Source organism: Delphinus delphis, chromosome 20, assembly GCF_949987515.2.
Source record: "Delphinus delphis chromosome 20, mDelDel1.2, whole genome shotgun sequence".
Lineage (NCBI taxonomy): Eukaryota > Metazoa > Chordata > Mammalia > Artiodactyla > Delphinidae > Delphinus > Delphinus delphis.
In genome coordinates, this window is record NC_082702.1 from 31,915,196 (window position 1) to 31,933,572 (window position 18,377).

Here is an 18,377-nt window from a genome sequence, read left to right on the forward strand (position 1 = left end):
GGTGGGGCAGAGGAGAGAGGAGGGAACTGAAAAGTTCCAACCTTCTAATCACCTGGTTGGTTCCCAGTCCCATCCTTAGGTACCTAGCGGGCTTTTTAAAAGCCGCCTCATTAACAGAACAAAAGACCTTTCTAGCTCTCTTAACTTATGAATCATCGAGGGTTTTAGGAATCTGTGCCAGGAATGCAGATGTAAACAAAATATATTTTTTATCATAAATCACAATTTCTCTCCAAGATGCCTGCAAGCTCACTCTCTCACTCCCTTCATGTCTTCACTTAAATGTCATCTTAGTGAGATTTTCCCTAGCTGCCGTATTTAAAATTATAACTCCCTGCCTCTCACATACACACTCCTTATTCTTCTCCCTGCTTTATTTTTCTTCACACTACTCATTAGCATTTAAAAATCTGCCTTACTTTTTAATCTGATTTATTGTCTGTTTTCCCCCCACTGGAGTGTAAACTCTCTGAAGGCAGGGATATTTTTTTAGTCCTCTCTTCACTGCTGAATCTCCAAAGCTTGGAACAGTGCCTGGCACATAATAAGGCCTTATGTGAATTGAACGAATGTTTCCTGTTTCTCTTGGCCATCCATCAGGCTGTACCTTCAGCAGAGCAGTTCTGCATGTCTGCTTTTCCATTCCAAGCTGAGTGAAAGTATAATGCGAGGCTTCTAACCCAAGGTGTCTGGACTTCCAGGGTGGCTATGATGAGCCGTCATAAACACGTTGAAAATTGTGTGTGTGCATTTTTCTTGGGAAATGCTCTATGCGTTTCCTCAAACTCTTAGAGTGTGTGACTTAAAATGTTAAAATTTGCTGGTAGGGACTTCCCTGGTGGTCCAGTGGGTAAGATTCCGCACTCCCAATGCAGGGTTCGATCCCTGGTCAGGGAACTAGATCCTGCATGCATGGTGTAACCAAGAATTCCGAGTGCCGAAACTAAGACCCGGCACAGCCGAGATAGACAAGATAGATAGATAGATGATAGATAGATAGGTAAACAAAAAAAATTTTTTTAATTTGCTGGTAAAATAAAAAAAGCACTGGACTTAGAACCAAAAGACTTAAATTTGATTCCTGAATCTGTTTACTGTGTCTGACCCATACAAATCATTTCCTTGTCTGTGGCCTTATGCAAATCATTTCCTGCCCTTTTCTTTGTAAAATGGGAATGACCATGCCTCCTTCATTCTCTATTTTAGAAAATCATTGAAAGATTGAAATGAGATGTCTTGTGTGAAAACTTTACTGAACAAAGCTTAGGGAATACATGGTAGACTCACATGTGCAGAGCATTTTCAAGGCACTTCGTATGCATCACTGCTAACAGGCCCCATTTATTTGTTGACAAAACGAGTTTCAAACTGTGTTTTCTACTCAGGCACAGGCGTCTTGCTCTGTTGAAGCAAGTTAGTATCCGGGAAAACTGCTGCTCCCTGTGTTGCGATGAGGTAGCAGACACACAATTGAAGCCATGTGGACACAGGTAAGAGGGTTTGTTTGGTCATTTCCTCTTTTGTACATTATATTAGACAAAGTTTCATCCTGTTCCTGAATTGCTTTTTACAGTGTTACCAGTTCCATAGCTGTTCATCAAGGTTTATAATATCCAAAGTGGGCTGAATGAGGAATTAGAGTTTGCCAAGTAGTACATGGCTGTCTTCCAGAAAGTACCTGAAATAGAAGAAGCTGCTTGATATGGAAGGCCTGTTTTTGTTTTACTTAATTTACTCAACACTATAGTTTAAACAGTTTTTATTCACAAAATGTAAAAGGTTTAATGCTAATTATGAGCCTCTTGGGAAATCCCTTTTAGTTTTAGAGCCTTCTCATTTACTTATTATTCACCCTCCTAAGCATTGAGATGGCAGCACCTCCCTGCCATCTAACCAAATTTCAGTTGTATGAGACAAGGGCAGCCTGGATCCTATAGAACAGAGTGTCTAAGACATCAGCAAGAGCAGCAAGTAAGACAGTCCCTAAAAAGGCCATCCCAACTAAGGTTAGAAAGGGGAAGAGGAGTTGGGCAGTGTGCTGGCCTTGGCCTAGCCCGGGCTTGTGTGCTGATTGTATATGAGCAATACCTATGCTGATGTTCCAGGCCAGCTCCCTGTAATTCATCACATCCCATACCCTGCCTTGCTCTTATTCTTGACATAGCTTTAGCTAGCAGGTCGCCTACGGGGCCAGAGCCTGGAGTGATGGACCCCAGTTTGTCTCCCCCAGGTCTGACTCAGCCTGAGCCCCTGACTCTGCCTCTGTACATTTGCCATCTTATGAAATGGGTTGTTATCTAATCGTCTGGTAAGGGACATACATGCAGTGAGTTTATCTCATTTCACCACTAGCTATACCAGTCTCTCTTCTGAAAGAAAGGCACCGTGACTCCAGCTGTGATTATTCCTCTGTATCAACTCTCTAGCCCAGAGTGCCTGAGGATCTGGGCTTATTCATCTCTGAGCTTTCTGGCCCTTCTTGGTGGTTTTGTGCACAATAAGGGCTCATGAAAGAGGGCTGAAATCTAAAAACTTAGAACCAGGTATCTTAAGTATGACCAGTCTCCTTACTAGATATATCCAAAACAGAGTTGGAAGAGGAAATAAAAGAATTATAAGAAAATTTAGCTCCACTTTCAGCAACAACAACAATTTTAGAAGGGTAGAGGTTAAGAAGAGAAATCTGGCTAAATGGAATGACATGAGCCAACCCCTAGAAGAGACTGAAAATCTAAGCATTCCTGTTACCGTAGAAGAAATTGAGATGATTATCAAAGCTACCTTTGCCTCTGCCACTAAAAGCACTAAGCCCAGATGGTTTCACAGGTGAATTCTTTCAAACTTTCAGGGAATAGATAGATTCTATTTAAACTTCTCCAGACCACAGAGATAATAGGAAAACTACAATATTCTTTTTACAAAGCCTGCATCGTAATCATATGAAAAGCTGACAAAACACACAAAAAAAGAAAACTTATGTGGGACTTCCCTCGTGGTCCAGTGGTTAAGACTTTGCCTTCCAATGTAGGGGGTGCGGGTTCGATCCCTGGTCCGGAAGCTAAGATCCCACATGCCTCACGGCCAAAAAACCAAAACGTAAGACAGAAGCAATATTGTAACAGATCCAATAAAGACTTTAAAAATGGTCCACATAAAAAAAAATCTTAAAAAAAAAAGGAAAGAAAACTTACGAATATAAACCTAAAAATCCTAAATAAATTATTACCAAACACAACCAAGGGGGCTTATTTCAGGAATGCAAGGTTAGTACAATATAGGAAATCAATTCATATAATTTCCCAAATAGGCCAAGGGACAGTGGAGCAAAGAATTAACACTTGCTCCAAAAATGCTGAAAAGGTATTTGTTAAAATTCAGTATCCATCCCAAATGGATGGAATACTGCAAAACAGAAATGGATGTAGGGAATAAAATCGTATAAAATAAGAATGGATGGATACTTCCTTAGCAATATAAAAGATGTATATATCTCAGCCAAACACTAGCATCTTTTTAATGGTGTCACACTGGAAGCATTGCAAGAGATGCTGGAGACAAGACAAGGATGCCTGCTATCACCACTGTGACTTGCACTGTATAAGCTAAAACAGTTAGACAAGAAAGAGAAAAGGGATTAAAACTGGAAAAAGGAGCAAAATCATCATTTGGAGATAATAGATTACATAGGTAGATATCAGGAGAATTGACTAAAAGCCTATTAGAATCATTGTGACAATTGAATAAGCTAGCTGGTTACAAAAAATAACTTAAAACAATAGCTTTCTATATATAAATAACAACTAATTAGAACAAATATTTGAAGGTCCCTTTTACAATAGACCAAAAAAAAGCTTAAGAATACATTCCAAGAAATATATGGTGCCTATCTGAAGAAAACTTTTAAACTACCAAGGAATGTAAAGAAGACTTGAATAACTGGATCTGGTCTTGGATAGGAAGACCTCTTAGTGTCGTAAACGTGACAGTTTTCCCTAAACTCTAAGTTTAATTTGGTCCATATAAAAAGGACAACATGGGGCTTCCCTGGTGGCGCATTGGTTGAGAGTCCGCCTGCCAATGCAGGGGACACGGGTTCGTGCCTCGATCTGGGAAGATCCCACATGCCGCGGAGCGGCTGGGCCTGTGAGCCATGGCCGCTGAGCCTGCACGTCCGGAGCCTATGCTCCGCAATGGGAGAGGCCACAACAGTGAGAGGCCCGCGTACCGGAAAAAAAAAAAAAAAAGGACAACATGGGTTTTCGGGGTTGTTTTTTTTTTCTGGAAATAGAAATGCTAACTTAAAAGTTTATGATACTAAGACAAGAAAATTCTGAAAAAGAAGAGTTATGGAGAGGACCAACCCTACCTACCACATCTTAAAATATATTAAAATAAATGTTAAATTTGCAACAACATGGATGGACCTGGAAGGTATTAGGCTTAGTGAAATAAGTCAGACAAAGAAAGACAAATACTGTATATTATCACTTATATGTGGAATCTAAAATAAAACAAACGAGTGAATATAACAAAACAGAAACAGACTTACAGATATAGAGAACAAACTAGCAGTTACCAGTGGGAAGAGGGCGGGAGCTAGATAGGGGCAGGGGATTAAGAGGTCCGAACTACTATGTATAAAATAAATAAGCTATGAGGATATATTGTCCAGCACAGGGACGATAGCCAATATCTTTTTTTTTATGTATTTATTTATTTATTTTTGGCTGCGTCTGGTCTTAATTGAGGCACACAGGATCTTTCGTTTTGGTGCACAGGCTTCTCTCTAGTTGTGGCGTGCGGGCTCCAGAGTGTGAGGGCTCTGTGGTTGCAGTGTACAGGGGCTTTCTAGTTGTGGGGAGCAGGATCAGTAGTTGCGGCGCTAGGGCTTAGTTGCCCCGTGGCATGTGGGATCTTAGTTCCCCGACCAGGGATCAAACCTGCGTCCCTTGCACTGGAAGGCAGATTCTTAACCGCTGGACCACCAGGGAAGTCCCTAGCTTTAATTGGAGTATAATTTATAAAAAATTTTAATCACTATGTTGTACGCCTGAAACTAATACAATAATGTAAATCAACTATACTTAAAGAAAGGTTAATAGTTTTGCCCCAGTATATGAAAAGAATGACACAACAATGGAACAGAAGCCCAGAAATAGAACTGACTACAAAGAAAAATTTAACGTATGATAAAGGCATCATGTCAAATCTGTGGTGAGAGAAGGACTATTCAGCAAATGATATTGGGATAGATGGCTAGCTGTCTGGGAAAAAATAGCATTGTATCTCTACCTACATATACACATCTGTATGTATAGGCTATGTACATATAGACTTTCTGGAAGAATGCACATGAACTTTTAACTTATTCCTCAGAAGAGGAAGATTGAGGATCAGAAATGGAAGAGAGACTTGCTGTTTATATATTTACTTTTTGTTTTAGCCATGTGCGATTATTACCCTTTCAGTTAACATGCTTGTTAACATTTTAGGTGGAGTCAGCAGATTGTCAGTCTGACCTTTTGAAGCACTGACCTAACTGGCATTTATGTCTTTCTCCTCAGTGACCTGTGCATGGATTGTGCCTTGCAACTGGAGACCTGCCCATTGTGTCGTAAAGAAATAGTGTCTAGAGTCAGACAGATTTCTCATATTTCATGACACACGTGAAGAGGCATCATGGACTTACTTCTACTCAATTCCAGCCAATGTTGAAAAGAAAAACAAAGAAAAAAAATTTCTCAAATCAGTTGTACGCACATTGAAACTTATAGCCATGGCCAGATTTTATGCTAAAAAACGATAGTTTGTCAAAGACAAAATTCTCCTAGAATCTAACCCAACTTGCCAGCCCTGAGAAATTCCTTTTAAGACCAAGGAGAGCTGAATGCTAACAGCTAGGCCTGCAGTACTTCCATGAGAAACAATAGGAGACAATGCCCTCCTGAGTGTTGAAACCACACCGGATTTCTCCAGGTTGGGTTCATTTGATTGTTTAACACAGGGTGTTTTGTCTCATATTCTAAAGTTTTTATTTTGGGCAAAAGTCATTATGGAGAAGTTTCTGGGTTATGAAGCGTTTCTGGGTTAAGCATAACTTCCCATTGGTCAGAGAGCCACCGGTGTGTTAAGCATGGATATTGCAAGACTTGAAGCTACGAAACTAGAATCACACAGGTCAATACTACAAGCAACATGGAGGGCCTGAAAGAAGGTGCACAGACTGTAGGAAAAAACCCAAATTTTTGATATTTCAGTGATTCCAAAGAACATTCTAGTTTTTTTTAACTGCAGAAAATTGGTGGTATTTTCACATTCATGGTGTTTTTATCCAATTTCAGTACCCACATTTTGTGAGGAAAAAATGTTTTAACAATGCAGGAGGAATTCTTAAATTAATCGCAATGTTAGACTGGAGAAAATTTGGTATTTAGGGTATTTTTAAGCTACCATCAAATGAGGTCTCTCTGTTTTTTGTTTAAAAAAATTTTTTTTAATCAGTATTGTTTTGGGAAGTAATATACTTTGCAACTCTTGAACCAGTAGTCTCAAAAACTCTTAGAGGTCAGTCTGAGAGCACGTATTCCTATTGTTTAAAATAAATACATGTTTTTGAATAGGAAATTCAATCATGGATTGTTGACTATGTCTTCATCCAAAGTGTTATTCCCTCTCAGGGTCTCTGGTGAAGACCTTCAAGAGTTTGGTTTTTTCTCCCAGAAAATTGGAAGGTAGAATTGTAAATTCATAGAACTTATTTTATAATGGTGTACCTCAGCAGCTGCCTTTCAATTTATGCCAAGTCCTTACTGAGTTTATACTTGAATAGTAAATATGTCTTCTGAGTTTTACAGTGTCTTAAATTCAATGCACATTTTTTTCTTCCTTTGCCACCCTTTCTTGTTTGTAGTTCATTAAATTGTCCTATTACAGACCTGATTTCCTTCCTGGCCGTACTTGTTGGGGTGCTGGATTGTTTCCATGTCTTTAGTCTTCCGTAAATTCAAAAATATATATAAATATATATATATATATATATATATATATATGTTCTCTTCTTTAGCTTGTGGTGAATACAGTAATTTGCATTGAAGAAATAAAACATTTGTTGCCTTTTTTGACTAAGATTTCACAACTTTCATTGGTGCCTGCTGCTAAGGTTCCAAGATATTATACTCTCAGGTTTATACTTTCCAGGGTAGGACAGAATCAAGTATTAGAATTAAGAAATAAGGTTAATCACTTATTCATCCAGCAAACCTTTATTGGACACCTAATATGTTCTGGGCACTGCACCTATACGGTATACAAAACAGATCTGTTCGTGGAGCTGACATCTGGTAGTGGGGAGAAAACTATATTTTTCCTTATTGTAATAAATTTTTGGTGCCCTGAAAGAAAATAGGGTGCCTTTGAGAAAGAACAAGGGGAACCTAATTTAGATGAGGGGAAAGGGAGAAAACTCACTGAAGGAGTAATATTGGTAAAAACTTAGAGGAGGGACTTCCCTGGTGTCACAGTGGTTAAGAATCCGCCTGCCAGTGCAGGGGACACGGGTTCGAGCCCTGGTCCAGGAAGATTCCACATACCACGGAGCAACTAAGCCCGTGCGCCACAACAAGAGAGGCCACCGCAATGAGAAGCCCGCGCACCGCAACAAAGAGTAGCCCCCGCTTGCTGCAACTAGAGAAAGCCTGTGCGCAGCAAGGAAGACCCAACGCAGCCAAAAATAAATTAATTAAAAATAAATAAATAAAAAGAAATCATAAATCCATTACAAAAAAAAAAAACTTAAAGGAGGAAGTAGGACCTAGGGATATAGCCAGGCAGAGAGACTGAGGACAGGCTTCTAGGACTGGGTAGCTAGGTGAACACATTATAGGCAAAGGCCTTAACTAAGGAGGAAAGGAGCTCAGTAGGCCCCAGGATCAGATGGAAGTCCCTTGAACTAGTAAGGTAGGAACTGAGTGGGTAGAAAAGCATGCTCCAGGGTTGGAGAGGTCAGGGAACTGCTCGTGAAGGCCATGTTCAGGATTTTGTATTTTATCCTAAGTGCAATAGAAAACAAAGGAGTTTAAGCATGTAAGTATGCTTTGATAAATAAGTTTTAAAGGTGGCTCTGGCTTCTATTTGGAGAATGGAATTGGAGTGGGGTTGGAAGGGGGGCAGTATAGAGAACAAGCAAAAAATGGAAGTAATATGACCAGTAGGGAGACTTTTAAGTAGTCCAGCAGAGAGGTAAAAGTGGTCTGTAAATTCAGTGGAGAGAGAAAAAAGTAGATGGAAAAATAGGTAATTTGTAGTAATTTCTGCAATGAGTCATTGGGGAAATGACCCCGGGGTTCCAGCCAAAAAGATTTTAATAATTGCTGTGTTTTTTGAATGATATTGATAGAGCAGGATAAAGTCATGGTGCCATCTGCAGAATGCCAGGGAATGATGATTCAATCACAGAAACCAAAACAATTTCATTAGCAGAAAATGCCTTTTGCATGAATTTCAACCATCTTGATTATGTAACCAAGAAAACTAAGATCAGCAGTTTCCAAGATTGTCCATTTTCTTGCTATTTAGTCACATAAAACAATTCTTAATGCCAACCCAAAATGAATGAAGAAAGTATTATTAATGGAAAATATTTCATATATACAAGTGAATTTTCTATTTTTCTACAAAAAGTCCGCCATTCTGTTTTCAGCAGAAAAACATCATGTTCTGATTTCCAGGAATATTATTTGACAACTCGGGGATTGGGACCATACATAACTTGATGGTTAGGCTCTTAGGAGTGGGGCGGACCCAGGTTCCAACCCCGCTATGCCGCCTATTACCTGTATGCAAGTACTTAACTTCTAGGCCTTAGTTTCCTAATATGTAAAATGGAGATAATACTTTTTAGAGTTTTGGGGGGTTTTCTCATAGGGTTTCAAGTATTTTAAAAGGAAACAATGTGTTTTTAAATGTGTATCACAGTATCTGGCACATGCCTGAATAGGTGGATACCTATTATTCTTTATTCCCACTTGTTCTTAGAGCCAGAGATGGTGACGTGGACTAAAGAGGGCCACAAATTCTTTGACATTCCTCCCATCTATAAATGAAATTTCTGCCCCCTCCCCTTAAATCTGGGTGGGCTCTATGTTTGCTTGCACAACTGAATGCAGTGGAAGGGATACTGAGCCAGTTTCTGGTCCCAGGCCATTGAGTGACTGGCAGCTTCCACGTCCCGTCTCTTGAAATATTTGCTCTTGGACCTAGCTGCCATGGTGTGAGAAAACCCAAGCATCCATGGGAAGACCTATGTGGAGAGGAACGGTGATCACCTCCCACCTCCCAGGTCCTCTGTTCAACATCCACAACTGAGCTACCCTAGCCAATACTGATTTGCCAGCCACATGAGTAAGCTTCTTGGAAGAGGCTTCTCTAGCCCCATTCCAGCTACCCTAACTGATGCCAAGTGGAACAGAGACTAGCTGTCCCTACCAAGTCCTGTCCAAATTGCAGACTAGAGAGCAAAATAATTGAGTTTTTTTAGCCAATAAGTTTTCTGGTGGCTTGTAACAGCATTAGATAACCAGAAAAGATGAAATCAAGTTTCCTCCTCTGCTCTGATCCCATATATGTATTAGCAGTAGAACGTGTGGGCAAGTTCATTTAGTCCAGCAGAAGTAAGTGTGGTTTATAGAGAAAGTAGGTCATGAGGAAATTGCTGAGTTTGCCTTGAGCTGTGTGACCAGTGTTTGACTTACAGAACTCCGTCCAGTTATTCAGCAAATCTTTCTGGATGCCTGCCTTCTACTTGGTGGTAAGCAGAAGTAGTACCTCTGAGAATTGATCTCACTCTGGATACAACTGTGTCATGGTAACCATTTTTAGTTCCACATCCCACTGATATCTATTTTATGTCCATTCAAAAATGTCAATTTATTCAGACTGGCCATCTGACCCACAGATCAAACTTAAGCCATACCTAAAATGTACATGTACCAGACATTTGGCCAAAAAATAAAATGCAACCGAAGAGACACAATGTCTAGTGATCCAATCAGGAGAAAACAGATCTAGGGTATCCTTTTGCAAAATTCGTCAGTTTTGGAGGGGTACTTTTCCTGGAGCAAAGTCACCTGATGTAGTTGCTCAAAGTGGTTCTGTCAACTTTTATCTTGCCTAATTACCCAAGAAACCAGTTAGTGCCGAATAATCTTTTTGATGTGAATATTATACTTATGATGTAAATTACAATACCTCCACTTCTTGCGGTGGGGCGATCCTTCCACGAGAGGGAGTAACTGTCTCGCAAATCAGAGGTCTTCATTATCTGGCTCAAAAGCTAAGGGATTGGCTCTCAAGAGATTTTCGATTTACAGTGCTCTTAAAACCCGCTTTAAACGACCTGAAGCTTCACCTTAAATCTTGTAATTCATTCCAAGTTGCAAGTGAGGAAATGAAGGCTCTCTCTGGGCTTGGATTCCTTCCTCTTCAAAATGGGGACGACGTCAGATTTAATCACCCCACAGAGCGAGTATACGTGAGAGAGCCCCTGACCTGCTCAAAGAGGTCCGACTTCCGTTCGCGACCCTCCATCCCTTTCCCTCACTTCCTCTCCCTATCTTTGCCCCGCCCCTGGCGTTTGGCAACGCACGCCTGTGATTGGCTGCTGAGAGCCGCGAGGCGGCGGAAGGGTCGCGGAGGCCTTGGTGAAGGCGGGGTGGGCGCGGTAACGGACGCCGGGACCCCCTAGGCGGCAGCGGCGAGTTAAGTGCGGCCCGGCTAGCGCGTGGCAGCAGCCAGGGAGCCTGAGGCCGGGGTGTCGTGCGCAGGCGCTACTCGGTTGGGCCGTGAACTGGCCGAGGCCTCGGCTGCGAGGCCTTCCCGATGCCGGTTGGGGCTCTGCGGAGCAGAGCGGAGGCTGCTCCCGGGCTTCGGGCGGGGTAGAAGCCCGGCGGGCCCGCTGCCCCGCGCGCGGTGGATGCGGCGTTGGCGATGGACGCGGCGGCGGCGATGGACGCTCTAGAGGAAGAGAGCTTCGCGCTGTCCTTGTGAGTGACGCCGCACGAGCCCGGGAGGCTGAAGGTCGGGGCTGCCGCGCTTGGCCTCGGCCTCTGCCTCCGCCCTGCGAAACCAGGATCCCCGGTGTGGGTGGGAGAGCAACAAGACTCCGCCCCAGTTCCCGCGGCCGACTCTGCCGCCGCGGCGACCGCGGGGTTCAGCCCTGGAGGACAGGAGTGCAGGGCGGTGTCATGCGATGATACAGGCCTCTGTCACAATGCCCCCCGCCTCCAATCCTTGGTCGTCAGCAAAACCTGGCGAGTTTGAGCTGCAGAGGCCCGACCACGGGTCAGAAGACCACCACCACTACCCCCAGGGGTTCTAATTGCCCCCCTTCCCGGCCAGTGTCTTAACCGCACCAAGTTTACGCGCGCCCACAAGCAGATTGGTGTGGGGTGATAGCGAAAATGCGGTGAGTAGGACCCCAACGAAATAAATGCGAGGAGCCTTAAGATGTCCGCTGTGAGCCTTTGCCCCTTTTATTTGTCCCTGTTGTAAGTCCTTGGGTCGTATCATGTTTTATGAAAGTGGAGCCATTGCATTCAACTTTGATGTCACAGATGTGTCAAATGTGTTTTCTTCTGTGTGGCATTGCTGAATTAGACAGTAATCATTATTAATTTTTAAAGCTAGTTGATGGGAAGTTTATTTGAAAATGTCCATAATACATTTTGAAAAGAAGAGGAATTAATCTGAAACAGCTCCTAATCCAGGCGTATTTTTCAGCTCTTCCGCCTCTGATGCAGAATTTGATGCTGTGGTTGGATATTTAGAAGACATTATCATGGGTAAGCTTCCTTGCCTGTGCTTTTTAAGGTTTTAGGCCCTTGCTTTTAAGGACGTTGAAATCCATTTGGAGAGTTAATTTTCAAAAAGAGAGAAAACATGAAGCTGCATGTAATGTTTAATGTAACGTACTGTAATACAAAGTAAGCCTTATTGTGCTTTGCTTTACAGGCTACAGCCCCTACTCCTTTAAGTAACTAGTAACCATAGATTCAGTCCCCTGAAGGGACTTATTCAGGTAATGGGGCACCTTGAAGTTATGGGGCTCTTGGCAAAACTTCAGAAAATATTAACCTAGTTTATTTCAGAGAGTACAATCAATTTTTAGCCTTGTGTTTTAATATTTTGTGATATAAATCACAGTGTAATACCATAGCCATTGGGACTTCCCTGGTGGCGCAGTGGTTAATTTTGTCTACCAGTGCATGGAACACGGGTTCGAGCCCTGGTCCAAGAAGATCCCACATGCCGCAGAGCAACTAAGCCCGTGTGTCACAACTGCTGAGCCCGCGAGCCACAACTACTGAAGCCTGCGCCCTAGAGCCTGTGCTCTGCAACAAGAGAAGCCACCGCGATGAGAAGCCTGCGCACCTCAAGGAAGAGTAGCCCCCAGCTCGCCACAACCAGAGAAAGCCTGCACACAGCAGCGAAGACCCAACGCAGCCAAAAATTAATTAATTAATTAATTTAAAAATACCATAGCCATAGCACACATGTTCGTGAGGAACAAGATGTCATACTTCAGCTGGGTTCTGAGTTCGAATTTGTGGATTCATTTTGGCATCCATAAGTCCTGCTAAGTAATAAGCAGTAATAGGCACCAACCATTTAAGACAAGTATGTGGGAGAGAAAAATTTGAGAAAATCTTGTCTGTTGACTTTAAGTTTTCTGAGAATTAGGAAAAGAACACTGTTGTTTGGTGTTACTAGCTGTATTTCTTAGCCTTGTTTAGTGAAAAATCATTGACCAAGTTTTTATACCTTCGGGTCCTGTAAAGGTTCATACCCTTAACTCCTAAATGCAAATGTTTCACTGTTAAGATCCCATGTGGATCTGAGGATTTCTGGGGAATGCTGAGGAGTACTTTCTTTTGGCCTCTATGAGTAACCTGTGTGCTGTGGGAAAGCCCAGGGTATTTATTCCAAAGTCTAGGTCATTTATGAAGCTTTCCTTTTATTTTTAGAAGTTATATTCTGTTTGGTTGTTAAAATACCCTAAATACCATAAACCTTAATGTTTGCTATGAACCAATCTCTATACATGAATTCTCATCTAAATTCCACATAGCAAGTCTTACAGGATAGGTACTCTGATCATCCTCATTTTTCCAATGAAGAAACTGGGGCTTAGAGAAATTAAGTAACAGGCCGAAGGGCACACAGTTGTAAGTGGCCGAGGTGGGATTTGAACCCAGGTAGTCTAGCCTCTATCAGAGCCCATGCATTTAATCACTATACTGTTTACACCACTGCTGCTGAAATTATATTAAGACAACCCTTTGTGGAGTTCCCAAGCCACCCTGGTTAAAGTGGACTAGAGGATAGTGGTGGTTGCACAGCAGCGTGAAGGCGCTTCGTGCCGCGAAACTGTACGGTTAACACCTTCAGCTTTCCCCTCCTAGAGACTGGCCATCCATAAAGCAGTTCTGCTGACATTTCTTCCTGCCTGTTTAGAAATCAGAATGGTTTTTAGTCTCCACTAAAAAGAGTACATTTTTCCTATTGCGGTTCAGATGATGAGTTCCAGTTATTACAGAGGAATTTCATGGACAAGTACTACCAGGAGTTTGAAGACACAGAAGAGAATAAGCTCACCTACACACCTATTTTTAATGAATATGTAAGTGGATTCCTGTTTCTCTTACTGGAGATTAGGATTTCTTTAAATTATGAATTTAGGATCAAGTGATGTTGAAATCTGCTCAACTTAATCTGCCATCAGCACCCTGCCGGGAAGCCTAATTAGAATCTGATTTAGTCTTCACCTCCTGTTGTTTTCCTCTGCACAGTTCTTGGGGCTGTTTTCCAAATATTTAATGACTTCGTCTTCTGTTTTAAAACATGTTTGGCTTTATCATAATCCTGCTTTCAGTTACAGTATGTGGATTCACCATACCTTGCACTTACATACTTTTGACCTTTTGGGCTTTCACACACTATTTTTTCCTACTACATAATCCAGCCAGGTATGCACGACTGTTTGATAAAAGTGAAAACCAAGACCAAGATCACTAAGTAGTTGGTGGCAAAACCAAGACTAGAACCCAGGGACCTCGACTCTTGACCCCTTGGGTCTTTGCCCTATGCCAAGGCCTCGTGCAGCCTCCTGTTATGATCTCATCGGTCCGAGAAGAGGTTTGAGCCTCCAGGACTTTCTTCCCTTAACATAGAAGTGTGGCAGAGTCGAAGAAGGTTTCTTAAGCCAAGCCTCAGCTTTTAAGGAACCTGCGATTACCTCCAACTGGGTGCTTTTTTATATGTTCTTTCCGCACAGACTCTGTCTACCCAGGCAGAAAAGCCCCCACTTACTTCACTCCTCCCTTCCCGCCGTGGGGAGTGGGAGCCCTTCTGCCCCCTATCCCTACCCACCTTGGAGCATTCCTCTTGTTACATCGTAATTACCTGCAAATGCCTCTCCCACGGGTGGGCCAGGGCACAGGGGGTGTGCTCACTGAGGACAGGAGCTGGGTTTGGGTTTGGGTTCTCTGGGTTCTCCCAGCACTCGCGGGGAGCCAGGCACACAGAATAGGCTCTTAGGAAATGTTTTCAAAGGGCTGGAGGACAGGCTTTCTGAAGAGAAGCTTTGTTTTCTTAAAGCACAGTCTGACCAAGATCCTTTCCACTGTTAGATTTCTTTGGTAGAAAAGTATATAGAAGAACAGCTGTTGGAGCGGATTCCTGGATTTAACATGGCGGCTTTCACTACAACTTTACAGTGAGTTGAGCTTGACTCTGCTTTCTTACGTCTTTTTACCCTCAACTCTGAAAGAACACCCTCCCCCTTGTTTTCCTCAGTGCTTGAATATCAAGCTTTAGAGCGCTTGGTTAGGTCCTGGGTGGGAGGCCCTCCAGACCTTTGAGGGAAATCTCGAAGAGACAGTCTGTATCATCATTCATTCATGAAGCAGCCCCTTTTCTTTTGCAGGCACCATAAAGATGAAGTGGCCGGTGACATTTTCGACATGCTACTCACGTTTACAGATTTTCTGGCTTTTAAAGAAATGTTTCTGGACTATAGAGCAGTAAGTTCCTCTGTCTGTTTAGTCACAGTGAACTGCTTAGAAAGTTCCAAGTAGACCTGTCGAGCACAAACCACCCCCTGTGCTCCTCTCTGTAAGACTGGCCAGTATCAGCAGAGCGAGCTGCTGTCCTCTGCTGGCCGGGGCCTGGGACCCTTAACAAGGAATTACATTCTCATGGTTTTGGTGAAACAGGTCCCAGGCACCTTATAGGGTTCCTAAATAATCAAAAGGACAAAGCCAAAAAACAGGTCTGATTGCCTTGCTTTTCTTGGAGTACAGGTTCTTAATAGGAAAAAGAAATGTTTTTCAGTGAAGAGAGGTCATTTTTTTGTTTTTTTGGCTGCGCCTCGTGGCATGTGGGATCTTAGTTCCCCAACCAAGGGACCAGGGATCGAACCCATGCCCCCTGCAGTGGAAGCGTGGAGTCTTAACCACTGGACTGCCAGAGAAGTCCCCAAGAGGTGCATTTTTAAAGAGTGACCAGCTCTGAATAAAAATGCAAAATCACTCCCTCTTCCTGTGTGCTCCCTGGTGGCCCACCCTGAACACTTCCTTCCCTGTTATGAGCTAGAAAGGACTTTTTTTTGTCTCTTGCCTCTTAAAGTTGCTCTCTTCTCATGTAGGAAAAAGAAGGCCGGGGACTGGACTTAAGCAGCGGTTTAGTGGTGACTTCATTGTGCAAATCATCTTCTATGACAGCTTCCCAGAACAATCTGCGGCCCTAGGTCCCACCTCCAGGTAATGGGATCTTTCTAGACATCACCAGCCCAATAGACTGGGAGAGGCTTTGGCTGACGTTGTCTGAAGAATACATCTTGGAATCACTGACTCTGTTCTGCAACTCTTTGTTAATGTTAAGTATTGATGGGTCAGAAGAAAATGACCCGACCTTCCTGGGACACGTGCTTGTCTTCAGTAACCCTAGTACTCCGCCCTGAGTAGACACCTCTTTCAGGAGCTTCTGAGTCTGGCTCCTGCACCAAGCCCAAGTCCAGCATTCCACCTGGGGGGCACTTCCCCAGCATATGTGTTGGTGTGTCCTTGTTGGAAGAACCCACCATCACCAACTCTCTTGGCCCAGCAGGCCTTGCATGTCCCACCAGGCATTTTTTTTTTTTTTTTTTTTTTTTTTTGCGGTACGCGGGCCTCTCACTGCAGTGGCCTCTCGCGTTGCGGAGCCCAGGCTCCGGACGCACAGGCTCAGCGGCCATGGGTCATGGGCCCAGCCGCTCCGCAGCATGTGGGATCTTCCCGGACCAGGGCACGAACCCGTGTCTCCTGCATCGGCAGGCGGACTCTCAACCACTGCGCCACCAGGGAAGCCCTCCCACCAGGCTTTTGGTGCACTCACAGCTTTTTATATGGGTCAGAGTTTCAGTCCTGCAGCCTCAGTGGGGTTTTTGACTGGGAGTATTTATCTAGGGTTTAACTCAAGCTAGGTACCCATCTCAAGATTTCTGAAACTCCTACTATCACAGCTAGTCTTGGAGGTAGGAATCGACTTAGAGAGTTGTCCTTTACCTAAAAAGGTACTTGTGAAAATCAGTTCCTAGTCTTACACGTACAGTCCTTGTATCACTTTACTGTCTTCTACTGGTCCTGATGTAGTCCCATTGTTTCTATAACTCTCATTTATGTGTTTTTGAAAACATTTTTATAAATGAATACTCAGGCTAACCTAGTGGATATAATCTTGGAACTTCCATGATTACCCACTTCAAGATCAAAGTATTATATTGCTGTGTGCTTTTTAGCTGTTAGTGCTATGAAAGCAAAAATGCTTTCCATGTTGGCGTTCCTGTTTTACTGGGCACCAATGAATGTATGCTGGAAGTGGTCTAAAAGGTTTCCTTTTCTTAGAGCATGTTAATATTTGTGCAGGTTTGCTTAAAACCCTTTCTATGTAGAACAGCTCCTTAGGTTTTCTGTTGGGGTAGGGGCTGTGCACTTCCTTCTTGCTGTCAAAATAATCCTACCAAGATAGTGTTCCACTGGTCTAGCTCAGTAGGAGATAGCAAACAGCTTTACTGGTCATCTGTCTGCTTGGATTTAGTACACTGGTTTAGTACAATGTTTGATAGAACATTACTGACCAGAAAACGTGGATGTCACCTCTCTAGAAAGAAAAACTATAGTAGTTCAATTCCCAATGTATACCTTAGTTGTTTTTTTGTTGCTTTTTTTATTTTTAAAGTAAAAATAAGACTCTCTACTGACTTTTCACTTGGCTGTTCTGGTTTTAAAGGATGAGCTAGCTGTAGGCTGTGCGTTTTTCTGTACCAACGTGGCGCTTATTAAATACTTTTGTACCATGAGTAAAATTTCAGGTGTTTTGAAAAAAACAAAAACCATCATTCTAAATGAGTCATCCCTTCTTTACTATTGCTGCTGCCATCAGGTTATCAGTACTTTGGTCTTTCAAGACGAAGTCTTTTAAAACACTTCGTCTCCTGGCCTTGCCTACCCTTCTTGCTCTTTTTATAAACGGGACTGCCCATCGCAGGCCAGGCATGTTGGAAGCACTTGATGAAGAATCCCTCTATTCAGTCTGGCTGAGAAAAGGCAGGTGGACAAAGATGAAATTATGAAAAGTGAACAAAAAAGGCAAATGGTTCTTTTTCATCCTTTTCCACTCAGAAAAAAAGCAGGCACGTCTGTTGTAGCTTCACATTAGAAAACAGGCTTTCTGATTTTTTTAAAACAAACTAGAACTCTCTCCGGTCTGCTCAGGAACTTAGCTCATCATGTCCCACCTTCAGAGGGGCTCAGGGATGGTTGGGATGAGAAGGCCCCACGTGCAGACCTAGCCTCAGGAGACATTTGCCTCCTCCTATTGCTTAGGCCTCCTCAGCCATGGGAAGCACTGTTCACCCAAACTGCAGGGCCAGGGGCTAAGGACTGGGGGATGCATTGGCCTGAACCAACAGGTAGTTGTTTGACAAAGAGTGTTAACATCTCCACCAAAATAGGCTGTGTTTTAGGGTGTCAGAAACCTGGTAAGACTTGCCAAGGATTTTGTTTTCTCTTAAGCCTCAAAAGAAAATCGGTTGGTCTTCCTTAAAACTATCCTTTTATGGCTTAATTCTAGAATGACTATAATTTGTTATTCAAACTCTGAGACACTGGAGAGTAAAAAGGGATGCTATTAACTCACACCAGGACAACAGGCACAAACTAGGCCTGGGACCCAAATGGGACATGGGTATCAGACTTAGTTCCCCCCCCCCACCCTTCGCAATGGAGCAGCTCATCTGCAACTGTTTGAATCTAGTTACATTTTAATTGTTCCCAGTTTTTTAA

At 42.9% G+C, this 18,377-nt stretch overlaps 2 protein-coding genes across 4 annotated transcripts in view; both read left to right on the forward strand.

Annotated features, from left to right (window-relative positions):
• The window catches only part of RSPRY1 (ring finger and SPRY domain containing 1), a 46,772-nt gene extending 39,651 nt beyond the window's left edge, over positions 1–7,121 (forward strand). For both annotated transcript variants that reach the window (XM_059999917.1, XM_059999916.1), the window contains exons 14-15: positions 1,386–1,490; positions 5,565–7,121. In XM_059999917.1, the coding sequence (XP_059855900.1) occupies positions 1,386–1,490; positions 5,565–5,661 (202 nt within the window). In that variant the 3' untranslated portion in view covers positions 5,662–7,121. The remainder of the gene's footprint in view (positions 1–1,385; positions 1,491–5,564) is intronic.
• A 3,585-nt stretch (positions 7,122–10,706) lies between these two features.
• On the forward strand, positions 10,707–18,217 carry ARL2BP (ARF like GTPase 2 binding protein). Of its 2 annotated transcripts, none has more exons than XM_059999918.1 (6): positions 10,707–11,039; positions 11,776–11,837; positions 13,569–13,675; positions 14,685–14,770; positions 14,981–15,077; positions 15,701–18,216. In XM_059999918.1, the coding sequence occupies exons 1-6, from the start codon at positions 10,984–10,986 to the stop codon at positions 15,800–15,802; spliced, it is 510 nt and encodes a 169-aa protein (XP_059855901.1). In that variant the 5' UTR covers positions 10,707–10,983; the 3' UTR covers positions 15,803–18,216. The 2 variants fall into 2 exon arrangements, with proteins under 2 accessions (XP_059855901.1, XP_059855902.1); XM_059999919.1 differs by lacking the exon at positions 10,707–11,039 and adding an exon at positions 11,079–11,461 and having other exon boundaries at positions 15,701–18,217.
• Positions 18,218–18,377: the final 160 nt, after the last annotated feature.

Bases quoted from the DNA above. Each gene is read 5' to 3' on its own strand.
- ARL2BP (XM_059999918.1), top strand. From the start codon at position 10,984: ATGGACGCGGCGGCGGCGATGGACGCTCTAGAGGAAGAGAGCTTCGCG. The intron at 14,771-14,980 runs GTGAGTTGAGCT...TTTCTTTTGCAG, and splicing joins GCTTTCACTACAACTTTACA to GCACCATAAAGATGAAGTGG. The intron at 15,078-15,700 runs GTAAGTTCCTCT...CTTCTCATGTAG, and splicing joins TGTTTCTGGACTATAGAGCA to GAAAAAGAAGGCCGGGGACT.